Source organism: Micromesistius poutassou (assembly GCF_964030765.1).
Source record: "Micromesistius poutassou genome assembly, chromosome: 12".
NCBI lineage: Eukaryota > Metazoa > Chordata > Actinopteri > Gadiformes > Gadidae > Micromesistius > Micromesistius poutassou.
Genome location: NC_140282.1, coordinates 13196457 through 13210640, shown reverse-complemented (window position 1 = coordinate 13210640; position 14184 = coordinate 13196457). Strand labels below are relative to the sequence as shown.

The following is a 14184-nucleotide window of genomic DNA, read 5'->3' as shown; positions in this document are numbered from 1 at the left end:
TTGCCTTATTCTGGGTTTATTTACCTCCTGAATGGTCGCGGTTGAATGCACCAACACACAGCTATTCTAAATCAGCAAAAGCAGTGACATCTGAGCAAAATAAAATAGAAAATGTTCTCTTTCCACAACCATCCGCCTTGTATAGATAAGCTACCACCTGAACAATCCATCAGAATAAATATCCAGTAGCATATTTGCCAACTTCTAAGGCTGTACTTTCTACTAGGAAACGAGTAAGCCGAGTAAGACTCATTGCCTTGTTTTAAAGTACAGCCTGGATGCGGCTTTTCTGTCACATGTCAGAGCGACATGCTGCCAATCTGCTCCTCCTTCCTTGTGTGATCATGAATCTGATCTCATCTAATCTGGGTTTGTATCGCGGCTGTAGATATGGGAGCGCGAGTGCCTATAATCCGCTAGTCTCTGGGTGGAAATCTGCCGCAGGCGTTTAACCGTCTGCGAGCTTTAGCTGCTCCAAAACCTATTTCAGTCAACAGCTATATGGATTGACATACATTTTAATTAGGCCAGGTGCTGTGCGGCTGTTGCCAATCGCCATTAGTACTGCAGGCTGTGTCTCGCTGAAGAGCTTTTGGTGAAAGACACCGAGCAGCATTAAGACGACTCTGTACGGTTAATCTATGTGAGATGAGCGACAGGTGGAGGAACTAATGGCCATTATTGAAGGTTCCATCGGGTGTTCTAAAGGACTTTCTAGAACACAAGTAACTACCTAATGCCAAGCGGTCCCCTATAATGTATGAGGGACTTGCAAGGGCTGCCCACTTATAAAACAGTGTTACACCTAAATCAAGGAACAAAAATAACCTAGATGTAATTGTTTGTATAAAAGGTTAGCAGTAAAAATATGTAGCCTCATTTACAAATTGTACAAAATCTTTGAAATTTGATTATTTTAAATGTTTTATATTTTATACAATTATGTGGCACACAATGTTGAGGCTGTGGCCCCATAAGGCCTCATGTGGCCCCAGCCTCCGTTTTGTCGCTGTCCAAGATAATTAATGCCCTTAAAATATAACATAACAGGGAGAGCAGCATGTTATGTCAGTTTTCTATCAGCTTGGCTGCGCTCTGCCGTACGCAGATGGTTTCAGAGAACGTTATGAAGACAGAGGGTTGGGTTTTCATCTGACATTTAACAGTAGGGGAAAGCGGGCTGTGGATTTTGTTCAGCAAGACTGTCTTTTAAATCAAAGAAAAACAAATCCTGACAGCATGATGCTACTCGGCCCTGCCTGCCTTCCGTGATTGTAATTCTCTTTCCTTTTTTTTTTTTAAGGCAAAAAGTTGGTTTTGTACTGACCCACTTGAAATTCAGCTCACTCCTTGTCTAGGACTAAAGTTTTTTTTTTTTTTAACTATGATCCTTGTTTTGACAGCAAACCCACGACTGGTAAACATATTCCCAATAGAAATGCCAAGTCCTAGCTGCTCCTATACTTTATAAACACCTATTCAACATCAAGCCTCAAGCATGAATCTGTTCAGGTTAAAACAATAACAATTTAATGTCCTCATACGTGTCTCCTAACAGTTTCTATTTAGGGTAAATCTGCGGAGACTCTTTTGAAAGGCAATTTAATAGTTCCAACTGGTTTATAGGCCAGGGGGGATGCAGTGTTTAGAATGCTTTACGAGTTCAGCATGGACCTAAATCTTAAGATGATGGGGAAGACGGCATAGTCATGATCTGATTCACTGAAGCAGTTTTTTTGTGTTTCTCTTCCCACGTTTATTCATTGCCAATAGTTAACATAACCGGTGTCGTAATACTTATATCATTCATATATACTTATATCATTCATATATATATATTTTTTTTTTTAACTCCCAAATTCTAATTAGCAAAGTTAAAAGGACAATGTCTGTTTGAAGTCGATGATCAGATCTCTTAAATTGGTAGTCATGAGCTATGAGCGAGACCTCTGTTGGGAAGAATAAAAGATACAGAGGCATCGGTTTGGTTTTTGCCCAGACTTGAGACAGACTTCAGATGGGATTATCTTTCAACAAACAACCCATAACACAGGGGCAGGGAAGACAGACGGGGGATGTCGCTGTGAATTAACCGCGTGCAGTGTAAAGGCCTCATTAGACTGGAGGGAGGCCTTCAGAGCATTCACTCACTGTAAGGCCATGCAAGCCTTCCAGACAAGCCCTTTTAGTTTCAAGACACCCCAAACGTTGCAAATGTTTCATTCAAATATAGCAAATAATAAAACTGAAAATGAATACACAACAATAAATTGACATGGTGGACTCGAATTGTTTTGGATTATTGCTGGCCATTATTGTCCGACCAACTCAACGGTATATTATTTAATTCATAATTATCAGCCCTAAAATTGTCAAAATCCTTCTCCACAATGGGACACATCCTCCTCCCCCAAACTACAGGCAGGATCAGTTAGAGACAGAGAGGGGTCCTGTTTGAGGTAAACACAGGCCTGCTGCACACAGCCGTGTAGGGTCTTTCCAAGCTGTGGAATGCAAGTCATCCCCAAACACAAGCCTCCTCTGCAGCATCCACCCTGTTCACTTATTTGCCCTTCCCTAAAGCAGTAAACACTGGGAAGTGGGCGGTTATGGCCAGCCTTGTGCTACCTTAGATATAGCTCTGTCCCAGAGCTACAGAGACCAGGGTTTGAGCCCCTGTCAGGGTCCCGCCTGCACGGCTCAGCATCTTCTTCCAATGTTCACGCGGGCTTCCTCCTTATCCTGATACTAATCATCCTCCTTACTCTGTCTGGAGAAATGCTTTTTAGGCTCCCTAGGGCCTAGAGTAACTATATCTGTGTGTGTATGTGTATGTGTGTGTATTTATTTACATGGGTCTATGTATGTGTGTGTCCTCATAACTATGTGTGTGACCTTGCGGTGCACCAGCATTCCATCCACACCGTCTCCCTGCCTGTCAGCCAGCCTTGGCTCCAGCCCCCCGTGACCACCAAGTGAAGAGATGGCCCCCTCCTCCTCCTCCTCCCCCTACCCCTCCCCCTCCATCACCTCCTACAGGGAGGTGATGGATGGCTGCATGGCCCCAGAGCAGCGTTTAAATGGCCCTCGACTCCAGCATGTTTGCATGAGAAAGCATCGGAGGCCAAGCATATAGTAAGGTTCCAAATGTTCTTGACTTTCCAATTCAAGTTTTATGCTTAAGACACATTTTGAGTACACCAGACAATGGAGAAAATGGCACAGAGTGCATCGTTGAAAATACATTTACAACAAGATGAATGTCATAAATATTGAACTTCACATTTGCCACCTGTGGTTCCACCACATCCGACAGTCAGCAAAATAAAAAAAGACTGTTTACATGCATAAACACAGCATGCAACCGATTCCCCTGCCTGCTGTGAACCGAGAGGCATCTCATTCAGACCCGATATCACTACTGTATCGTCAACATGAGTGAACCACATCCGTTAGGGGTGATGTCAGAGTGGTGGTGGTGGTGGGGGGGGGGGGGGGGGGGGGGGGGGGGCGGGGGCGGTGCTTCCATGAGAGCTCCCTAAGGAGGTTCACAGCTTGGAGATAAGTGACCCGCGTCAAGACAAGGCCACCATTCTTCCTCCTCCACAGCCCAGAAGGCTACAAGCACTGAACATCTTAAGCAACGGACGGACAATGCAGAGTTTGTCCCGCTGCCAATCTGGGAACAAGCGCCCTGTGGGCATGGCACTGCGAACGACGCCGCGCGCCAAACGCAGCGCTCTGAAGACCAGCGGGCCAGTAGCCCTACAATTAGGAGGAAGAACACGCTCAATACGGGCGTTGTGGATGATCTCAATTACAAACTGTGGGTCAGGTACTCTTAAACAGACAATTTGAAACGGTGGCTGAGTAAGATAATACCTTTAAAGCTTTGAAGCTTTGAGGCTTAAAGCTTCGGCTATTGGTGAGGTCGAGGGTAAAGCGGAGCCTTTGACAAAGACGGCATTGAGATGAGCGTATGGGAGCCAATGAATACAGTTCTATGCATTTGTTAGATGATAAGCCCTGACAAAGGCGGATGGTTTGCAAAAACAACAAGTGAAACTAGAACCACAAAATTGCAAGGTTTTTATTTGATTGTTGCTCCTTAAAAACAAGGTATAACGCAAATCAAATACCATTGCAGATTCCACCTTCCAATATAAAACAAATTCATCAACGACAGTATTGCCACATGTTGTCAACAAATTTTAATGAAGACATATTTTTTAATTACATTTTTAAAGCAGCCATGTGAATACAGATATGGATAAAATGACAAAACTCCCTCACAATTTTCATCCATCAAGTCATGCTGGGTAAAATTGCGTCATTGAAAACACGCCAAGTCAAGCCAAGCTCAGTGCTAGCAAGTCACTGCTACATACTGTAGACAAAGCTAGCCCCTGGGCTGCAGCAGGTGGCTGGCATCACTCAAATGCTTAAGGCTTTGCTGTACAGCAACTGCCCAGATCTCTGAAAGTCAATGGAGCAGCGCTGTGGACCACTTCTAACCCACTTTGCATTAGCCAGCGCTGCCACAAGCGCGGCCCTCAAATAAAAGGCTATTTTAAAATGATTCAATTAAGGCTGGGCTCTTCCGCATGTTATACAGCAGCCTCGCTCACGTGATGCTTCTGAGAGAGACAGAGAAAGAGACAGACAGAGACGGAGAAAGAGAGAGAGAGACAGAAAGTCACATAGCCGGTGACAGAGACAGAGATGGACAGCGTGATGCAGTAATGTTTATAGCAATAAAGAGCAGAATGCACTGTTTAAGCTGTGCTCAAATCCCATTTGCCAAGCTGAGAGGACTGGCTGCATTCCCATGCACTCTCCCTTCACTAATAAACAAAGAATGCTTTCCCTTATATAGTTCTAGTCCCAAAGCACAGGCCTGACCCAGTGAGAACACACACACAGCCCTTAGCTGTTTGAAGACACATGTGCCAAGTCTCAAAAGAAGGATGACACTTAAGACACAAGACTATGCCAACATTATACACGTACTTGAAAAGAATATGGTTGGATTTCTATTTACAGAATGCAGTCGGGTCTCATCAGCTATGTTTAAGGGGAAACCGAGAGCACAGTGAGACTGTTCTGAAGAATTACACAAGTGCTATGCAACCAAGATGCATATTAGCTTTGACAGTAAGCATGTGGCCTTGCTGGCAAGATTTCTTCCTGTCCGTCAAACAGACGGTCCTTGTCAAGCCTTTTTACGATGGGACAAGCGAGAACGCAAACTCAAGGCCATAAAGGGAGGTGCAGGCAGGGTGGTAAGGAGGCGAAAGGAGAGGGGCTTTCTTAACTTTCAATCAAAGCTAAACTAGACCACACTCCAAGTTGCTTCCCCAAGCGTCCATACCTGCTCTCTGAATTACCCTGAGTTATTCTTGTTACACCAAAGTTATCAATAGACCTTCAAGCACAGATCTATTTCCTCCCTGTACAATTGTCATTATTTGGATGAGCGATACAAATTGTAATGTTGAAGAATTGTTGCAAAGTCAAATTGTCTGATAAGAAGATCAAGGTAATTCAGAGAGCAAAGATTGTTAAAGGGTCAGGCAAATACTAGATGGCTCTTTTCATCCACTTCAAAGCAACAGCACTCTGACTAATCCTAGCTACCGAAATGTGAGATATAACAAAGGCTATAGTTCTAAATTCCAATACCACAGCCGGATTCAATATTTAGCTACCACAGTACCACTGAGAAATAAGTTAACTCCATCAACCCAAGAACTGAGATTTGTATACTTACAGTTTGTTAAGGACAGCCTAGATTAAACCCACTTCTATTCTGGCTCTTGTCTTCAACTGGCAACAATAACAAAAAAATCAAAAAATGTATCATTATAGCTAGTTGACATCCACAATGCCAAACAACCCTGGGGAAATCAATACAATACCTGGTCCTCCATAAACAAGACCCGTACAACCTCCAAGCAACAACTTTTTTGTTGTACCTTGTTAATCTTGACTGAATTGTCCCCTTCGTGGAACCAAGGGGGCGTGGGTGTATGGACTGAGCCCAAGACAGGGGGGACATTTGCAGCCAGAGAGGAATCCAAATTACACAAAAAGGTGTCCCAGAATTCTAGGTGAGTAAAGGTAAACATGACATAATTACACCAAACCAGGCCCCTTTGGAGGACTCCATTTTTAAGGCTGTACTCACTAATGACAGACCCCAAGGCAGTAGATTGTTGTTGATATGCCCGTGTTCTGTGACCCAAAACAATGCAAGAACTCACAGAATGTATTTTTAACACAAACAGCAATAAACTTCTGGTTGAAGTTATTAAGACCAAGTCACCCAAATCACACAGGACCTGACATTTCAACCACATCAGCTGGTATTATGTGCATGAAGAAAATCATTCATAGTGCTAAAGTGAGTAATGCCTTCAAACATTCATGGGAATTGCTGCTTAGCAACAGGAGCTGACAATGGATAACATGTATTAAAATTACAAGTTAGTTAAGAATGTAGAGTTTTAAAAGATGCCAATACGAGATCAGACAAATTCCACCCTGCAATATACAAATGATCAAGGACTATGACAAACCAATATTTCAATACCAAAACCTTTGCAACAACATTTTGGTAGACTAAATAACTATATGCCACATCTTTGTCACATTTTTCTACACATTCCTGGCATCAGCCAAGTGAACTGAATCTGTTTTTGGCAATGTGGAAAAAAGGAAAAAAATCCAAAGAGGATGAACACTTCCATTTTAAAATGCATTACTTTCCAAAATCAAACTAGTGGCTAACGGCTACATCATCACAACACAAATTAAATCATTGCTAAATAAATATTGTGCTTCTAACAGAGGAGATCATGTAGTGGTACGCCATTAATTAACCCATGACTTAGTACAAACAACATTTCTAATTGTTTCCTTGATAGCCTTGATGTACCTGTGTGTGTCGTACTTTATCAGTTGGAGTGTCTGCCAAGCTTAGCCGTAGCCTACAATTGTGATAGTTAAAATGCTGCATGCGGCCCATTGCTAATTATAACCCCCTTATGTGAGAAATGTGGGCGGGACAGTGGAGGAGAGATGACACTGGTTCAACACACACACACACACACACACACACACACACACACACACACACACACACACACACACACACACACACACACACACACACACACACACACACACACACACACACACACACACACACACACACACACACACACACACGTGTCAAAGTTCACTGTGACATTCTGGGATATTGGCAATAACTACTGGCCTGTTTTCCTCACACTCACTCAAGCTAGTAAATCTGAGCCACATTTGCATTAACTGCAAACAGCAGTGTCCCCCCCTTCCGTCCCCATCCCCCCTAGGTACCGGAATATACTACACACTAAAGGCTGCAGTTATTTATTTTGACAATGTTGCTGGTGAATGGAGCTGTTTTGAGTGTTGCAGTATAGCTGGCTGTGGTATAACGCCTCACATATGTACGGGGGATGAACGCATTGGCTCTCGAGTAGCACCATAAACACCCACAGGGTTGTAAAAGTGAACATTAATGCAATGCCTTGAGGCATTGGTCAACTACATTACATCAGGTCAAGTCTGTTGTAGGTTGAAAAGACAATCATTGATTAGAGTAGGAAATTAATTGAATCTGCCAATGTTCTGTCCGAAGCTTTGTATTTTTCTGTACCTCACTCAAACTTCCAATTACAGAGAAAGAGGGGGAAAATTTATAATAAAAAATTTCCCCTTGGCTGTCTAATGTTTTCTCGTGGGCAATGCATGGATATGAATTTTAAACAAGGACTCTGATACTCCCATACGTTGTGGTGTGATCATCATGACTCCTATCTCTAGGGAAGTTTCAACCTTTTCCATAACAGCAGAGCCAGCCATCCTAGAATGCCACACTTTGCCAAAGGTGCCCATACTTGACAGTGCCCATAAAGTGTATGTTCCAAAAGTACGTATTTAGAGATTCCACTTACCATTGCTTTAAACTCTCAATGTTATTTTATTTAGTTAACTAGAGAAGCAGCTTAAATTGGCCACAGAATCAGGAATTGCTTTGGACACAACAGATAATCAACAGTCTACGCCTCCCCCAATGTCTCTGAAGCAGATCAGCTGTCTGAATTCCCACTGCTCCTTTCCTCCTGCAAGACCACTAACTGCTACTACTTGCCTCCTCTGAGATATAGTGAATTACCATAAATATGAAAGAAGACTTAGGGAAAACATTTTGGAACAGATCCTTGGATACACATTGAAGGAAGTAAGATGCTAGTTACTTGTCTTGTGTTGACAGCGGTCACCACCATAGTAAACAACAAGCTAGCTAATGACTTAGCAGAGCCAACAGCATACTCGTGGTGATTAACTCCACCCCAGCAGGAAACCATGGACCTTGCAGGAGGCACGGTCAGTGAGCGATACATGAGCAAATGCTGTCCGTCTGATGCTCTGAGCAAGCAGGAGGGTTTGGTATCCAGCAGCACAGAAAAGATCACACACGAGCCCTATCAAAAGAATGGGGTTCAATGGGATTCAAGTGGACGGTACCAAATTCTGCAGAGGATCCATCGTGACACTAGCTGCCTGCAGGAACCAAATCTATCTTAGATAGATCTATAGTAATGTTGTTGATCTTGTGAAATATAGGCTTTATTATTTTCAAATAATGCACATGTTAAGGAACAATTTCGAAAAGGGCTTCAAATAAAACCTAGCCTAGGTTGTTTCTTTCAAACATCAGATATCAACTCTGATCAATCTAAACCACTAAAAAAAGTAAACAACAACTTTTATCCTCACACAACAGAATCAATGCCAGCTGCATATTTTCTCAAAGGTCATTGATGATGCTTAACTGTAAAAGCCTTGCAAGATGACAGCCTTCACCAGACGCAAAAGCAGGAGATTGTGGTCAGTGTAGTCTAATCACCTTGCAGTTGAGCGGGGGTCCCACATTTCCAGAAAATGTTTGTGCAATACAGGAAATATGCAATGACGTTATAGACAAGATGACAACAGCATTATGTCACCAGTAAATGAGGGGCGAGTGGGGTTAGCTGGTAAACCTGGCCTTGCCAGATGACCACAGAGTAAGAAACTGTATCCCAGTGGGTCCTGTGACTACCTCAGAGCCGTCCTATGATGGGAAACCAGGGGCGCCTGCTGCCTGATATATACTTTTACCCATTAAACTGCCAAAGAAAGTCTTCCTGCACAGCAAACACGCCAGGCATCTTCTGCTCCATGGGGAATCCGTCTCAAATAACCTTAATCTTGTTGTCTCCTGCCTCCCAACTCTGACTTTTCCCCTAAAGTCCTAGGGCAAACACGCAAACCATACTACCAAATAACTGCATTGCATTTCAGTAATTAATATCCATAGGAACCCCTTATTGTTTAGGAAGTAGTCCATTTGCCAAAGCATACGATATGTCAACATTTATTAATTGAATAATACCTGAACAAAAACCTCACCTGGGCAACAATTGATGGTTAATCATGGCATAGAAAGACTGAGAGAAACCTGCTATTAGACATTAATAAAGGGAATATCTACACAGCGTTGATATAGAAAGGGGTGTGGCAGCCAGGCGCTGGGCAGCTAACGTTACAATTCATAATGGCAAAGTACAACAGGGTTAGACTTATTATAGCGCAGCGCGTTAGTATGTAGCTTGTGTTCATCATGTTTCGGACGGATATATGCCTTCATGTGATGTGAGCCTGAAACGTAAATGACAGATAGCCTACATGCAATCAGCCGTGGAAAACTGCTGCCAAAAGAGAGATCCAAAGGACTCATTACGACCTCACTCACTGTCCTTTTAACGTTTTAATACCAATTTAACACCCATTCGATTAGATTCAAGTGTTTGTCATTCTTCACGAACATCTCAGTGTGATTTTAATATGGCAGTATGAATAAGATAAATCCAAAGGCATGTTCTATCAAAATGTATGGGAGAGATTGACTGCTACCGTTACATTACTATTTAAAAAATCGGATACACCAACAATGCTAAACGGTGTTTTAAAGCCTGTTCAACATCTCGAATTAACAGCGTTCAGTCTTTAAATAGCGGCTGGAAAGCAGAGTTTGTGATTCTGATAGAAAACATTGTAAGCAACACCAAACATAAAACATTGTAAGTCCTAGCCAGACAACCCAGCCAAACAGCAATGTGAACATGTCCATTCAAAAGTCGTCCAAATTGTTCCAAATTGTTCATTTTCAAGTTCGACTGATTTCAACCTCAGAAACTACCAATGAGTTAGGAACGACCACAAATTCCCAATGGAAGCCCCTGAGCTGCAATGGTGCCCTCTCACTCACACACACTCACTCACACCAGGTCCATCAAGTCGCCTTGGACGCACACTGCGCTCACACAACATGACCGCTTTATCCTCAAGCTTTTCCCTGGACCGTGCATGCCTGCAGCCGGGTTCAATGGGTAAAAGAAGAGAAAGAGCAGGTTTGAAAACATGCGTTCCTACCTTAAGATCCTCTACTGTTTCATCGCAAACGGCAAGCCTTTAGAAGATGGCCAATAGCCAGCAGCCCTGCTTCTCAGGAGTAAAATATCCTCCTCGTTGGGGAAATTTCCAAGCGGCCAAGTAGTGAGTACTAGAGGCGGTGTTGAAGTGTGCTGCGAACGGGGAGGAGGTGTGGTTGTAAAGGAGGAAATGCGTCATAATTATCGGCCCGATTGTAGTCCACTTACCTCCCACGGCCAGCACTACACGCATGGTGGTGAACTTTAAGAACTACAAGTGGTGAAGTGGCCGTTTTGTTATTTGTAGCCTGATAACTATGTGTTATAAATAACATTAATAAAAATATAGTCTCATCGAATGTGGTGCCTGTTGTGATCTACGGGTTTGCCCCAGGCTACCTGGTCTTGGTAAAAGACCAGGCACACATGCTGGCACACAAATGCCAGCATCTGTTCAAATATTTGCTCAGAACTTTGCAAACACCCGCCGTTAGTCGTGCTGAGGGGAGCCAGCAGGTGAGGAAATCCACATGGCCTCTTTAGGTGTATAGGCTACCATCAACATGCGTTAAATATCTTTCTTTCACTCTATTCAAATAAATGGTGGTTTCTTTGTATTTTAGCCTACCTGTTTAATTAAATATACACAAGTCCATCTATGAAATGTTGTTAATTGGCTTTTTTAAAACAATTTGTGCCAAACTAAGGGATTTAAGGAATAATTACTATTATCTTGTCCTTACTTAATTCCCCCCAGAGATACTTTCAAATTACCCATTTAAATGTAAGGTATAATTCTCTGTCATGTGTTCTTTTTTCAATCTGTATTGTGATCAACTCAGTGCCCATATCAGCACCTTGTGGTTTGAGCTATGTATTACAGGTTGTTCATTGCATTTTAAAAAGACACCTATTTATTTTAGACAGCTGTTTTTAGGAATTTCACTGTTCTAATATTTTGTGTAACAAATGGACTCAACATGATGTCGTCTTACAAAATGAGACATGGGGGTGAATGCAACAGTTTGGTAGTTTGATTAAGAAAGTCTCCTGAATAAACATAATCTCATCTGTATCCAATTTTATTTTTTAAAGTCGCTCCATAAATAAATACAATGTATTCAACAAGTTATTGAACACAAACTGAATACCAAACCTTTTTCCATTTGCAATTTTGCTTTTTCTACCTTATTTAAATTAACATTTGCATCCACTGTATCCACTCCATCGGCAAACACTATACGCTATCCAGTTGTATGGTACAACTGGATAGCACCATTAGGCCAATGCTTGAGCCAGCCACCCCCCCATACCTCATTACATGCCATTGAGTTTATTGCAAAGATAAGACAAGGGTGCCAATTACATGTCGCCAGTCAGGGGAATCAATGGCGGGTGTTGCTCAGCATTGACTGACAATGAAGGCCTTTTGCCGATGACTGACCTTTGCCATAACCTTCACTATCATACCAGAGCCATAACCGCACATTTGACAACAGATCAAATCTTTATTTCATACTGCACAACCAATATAGTAGGAAACACAAATCTCCCCCTCATACAAATGAGGACAGGGAAATCACAAGTCATTACACCAGCATGTTCCTCTACTCCTGGGACTCCTCCACTTCAGCTTTGGGCTTAAAAGAAATGGCTGACTTCATGCCAGGCAAAGTGCTTCTTCTCCGCGCCGCGGTTTCGATCGCCTGCACCAGCTCCACGTCCCACGGATGGGTGACGAAGCTCAGCACTTCCCCTTCCTCCACTCCGCCTGCCCGCCCCACCCTCCCTGCACGGTGGATGTAGTCTGTGTGCGACTCCGGGCAGTCATAGTTGACGACCAGGCGGACCCGGGAGGTGTCCAGGCCTCGTGAGGCGATGTCGGTGCAGATGAGGAGGTCTACAGCCCCCTTCTGGAAAGAGCGGAATATCCCAGTCCTCACCGCAGAAGGCATCTCGCCCTGGAGACGCAGGTGCTTCACCCGGAGCTCGTCCAGGGCGTAGCCCAACCAGTTCACTGTGGATGCCTTGTTGCAGAACACAACGACACCACAACCGTCTTCTTCTCCACGAGTCACATGCTGCAACTCCTTCAGAACCTGCTGAAGCTCCAACAGCTTGTCACAACCCTTCACCTTCAGGAAGGTCTGCTTGACGTGGGGCATGAGCAGGTGTAAGTTCTTGCTTTTTACCGTCACCATGCTACCGAGGTCCGTCACCTGCGCGAGAACCTCTGCCACTCCCCCAGGAAAGGTGGCCCCGACCACCAGCAACTGGGCTTTGCTCCCGGGGCCCTTGGTCTCCGAAGGGGCCCGGGCGATGTTAGTTTGCAGCAGGATGCTCTCCAGCATGCCGGAGAAGCTGGGGTCGAACATGGTGTCTGCCTCGTCCACCACCAGGAAGCTCAAAGTGCTAAGGTCCAGGTACCGTCTCCGCAGGGCTTTGACAAGAGCTCCGGGGGTGGCCACCAAAATATCTGCAGGGCCCTTCCTGAAAACCGTCTTGATGGGGCCAATTCCTCGCCCTCCCCCCACAGTTTTGGTCAACATGCAGAACGGGGCGCACAGGAACCGGGACACCGAGGCTACTTGTTCAGCCAACTCTCTGGAAGGCACGACGATCAAACATCCAAGAGTACGGGTGTTCTCTACGTAATCCTCCGAGGATTTCTTCAATTGCAGTTTGTGTAGAATGGGCAGGAGATAACTCAGTGTTTTGCCGCTACCCGTCTCTGCAGCACACAAAATGTTGTTGCCCTTCAGGACTTTAGGTATAGTCTGTAGTTGCACTGTCGTGGGGTGGGTGATATTGGCCGTGTTTAGAGTCTGCACCAGCTCCTTATTGATGCGGAGTTGACCAAACTCAATGGCTTTTCCCTCTTTTCCAGTTTCCTCCTGCTGACGTTCAGTAACGAACGGAGCGACACCCTTGGTGTTGTTTATGATGAAGTAGTCCCCAAATGATTTGTTGTGTTTCCAGCCTTTAGAGGAAAGGGTGGTCTGTTCAAACCTCCCGAATACATACCCCGCAGACTGATTGTGTTCGGTGTTCTTGCTCTGGATGAGCAGCTTGCCAGCTCTGATAGTTGGGATTTTCTTTTTACCTCGAAGCTCTTTCGCGTTTCCAATGCGCCTCTGCATATGTTGAGGAATGCGGATGACAACAGTCTCGCTTGTGGGGGCCGAAGTGTGACCAAAGCGGGTTGGACCGATCCCCCCATAATCCCAAAACCGATCCAAAGCGTTGACAAATGGAGAAACATTTCTCGGTAGGAAAGTGTTGTGCGCGACCGAAGCCAAATGACTGACCTTCGTCGAGTGCATCTTTGTTTTTTGGTTTTACAGAAGAAACACAGCACTGAAGAGGAAATAGCAACCTACTTCAAAATAACATGTCTTATTATCTTCAATCGAGCAAAAATGTAGTTTTATGAACGCTTACAGTGACTATTGATATCCAGCTTGAAGTGCAATCAACCTCCATGCTTGCTCGTCGACTAATGATGACGTAGTCTGACAGCCAGCGCTAGAAGTGTGTGTGTGTGTGTGTGTGTGTGTGTGTGTGTGTGTGTGTGTGTGTGTGTGTGTGTGTGTGTGTGTGTGTGTGTGTGTGTGTGTGTGTGTGTGTGTGCGCGCGCGCGGAAGAGAAATATAAATATGAT

General features: G+C 44.0%; 2 protein-coding genes across 2 annotated transcripts in view; both read right to left on the bottom strand.

The window, feature by feature from the left end:
- The window catches only part of tln2a (talin 2a), a 104591-nt gene extending 93939 nt beyond the window's left edge, over positions 1 to 10652 (bottom strand). The window contains exon 1 of the mRNA XM_084476311.1: positions 10525 to 10652. The gene's annotated coding sequence lies outside the window, so the exon portion shown is untranslated. The remainder of the gene's footprint in view (positions 1 to 10524) is intronic.
- A 1109-nt stretch (positions 10653 to 11761) lies between these two features.
- Positions 11762 to 13989, bottom strand: ddx28 (DEAD (Asp-Glu-Ala-Asp) box polypeptide 28). Its single transcript, XM_084476631.1, has one exon. It carries the CDS (start codon positions 13844 to 13846, stop codon positions 12131 to 12133), a length of 1716 nt encoding a protein of 571 aa, XP_084332757.1. The 5' UTR covers positions 13847 to 13989; the 3' UTR covers positions 11762 to 12130.
- Between the last annotated feature and the right edge of the window lie 195 nt (positions 13990 to 14184).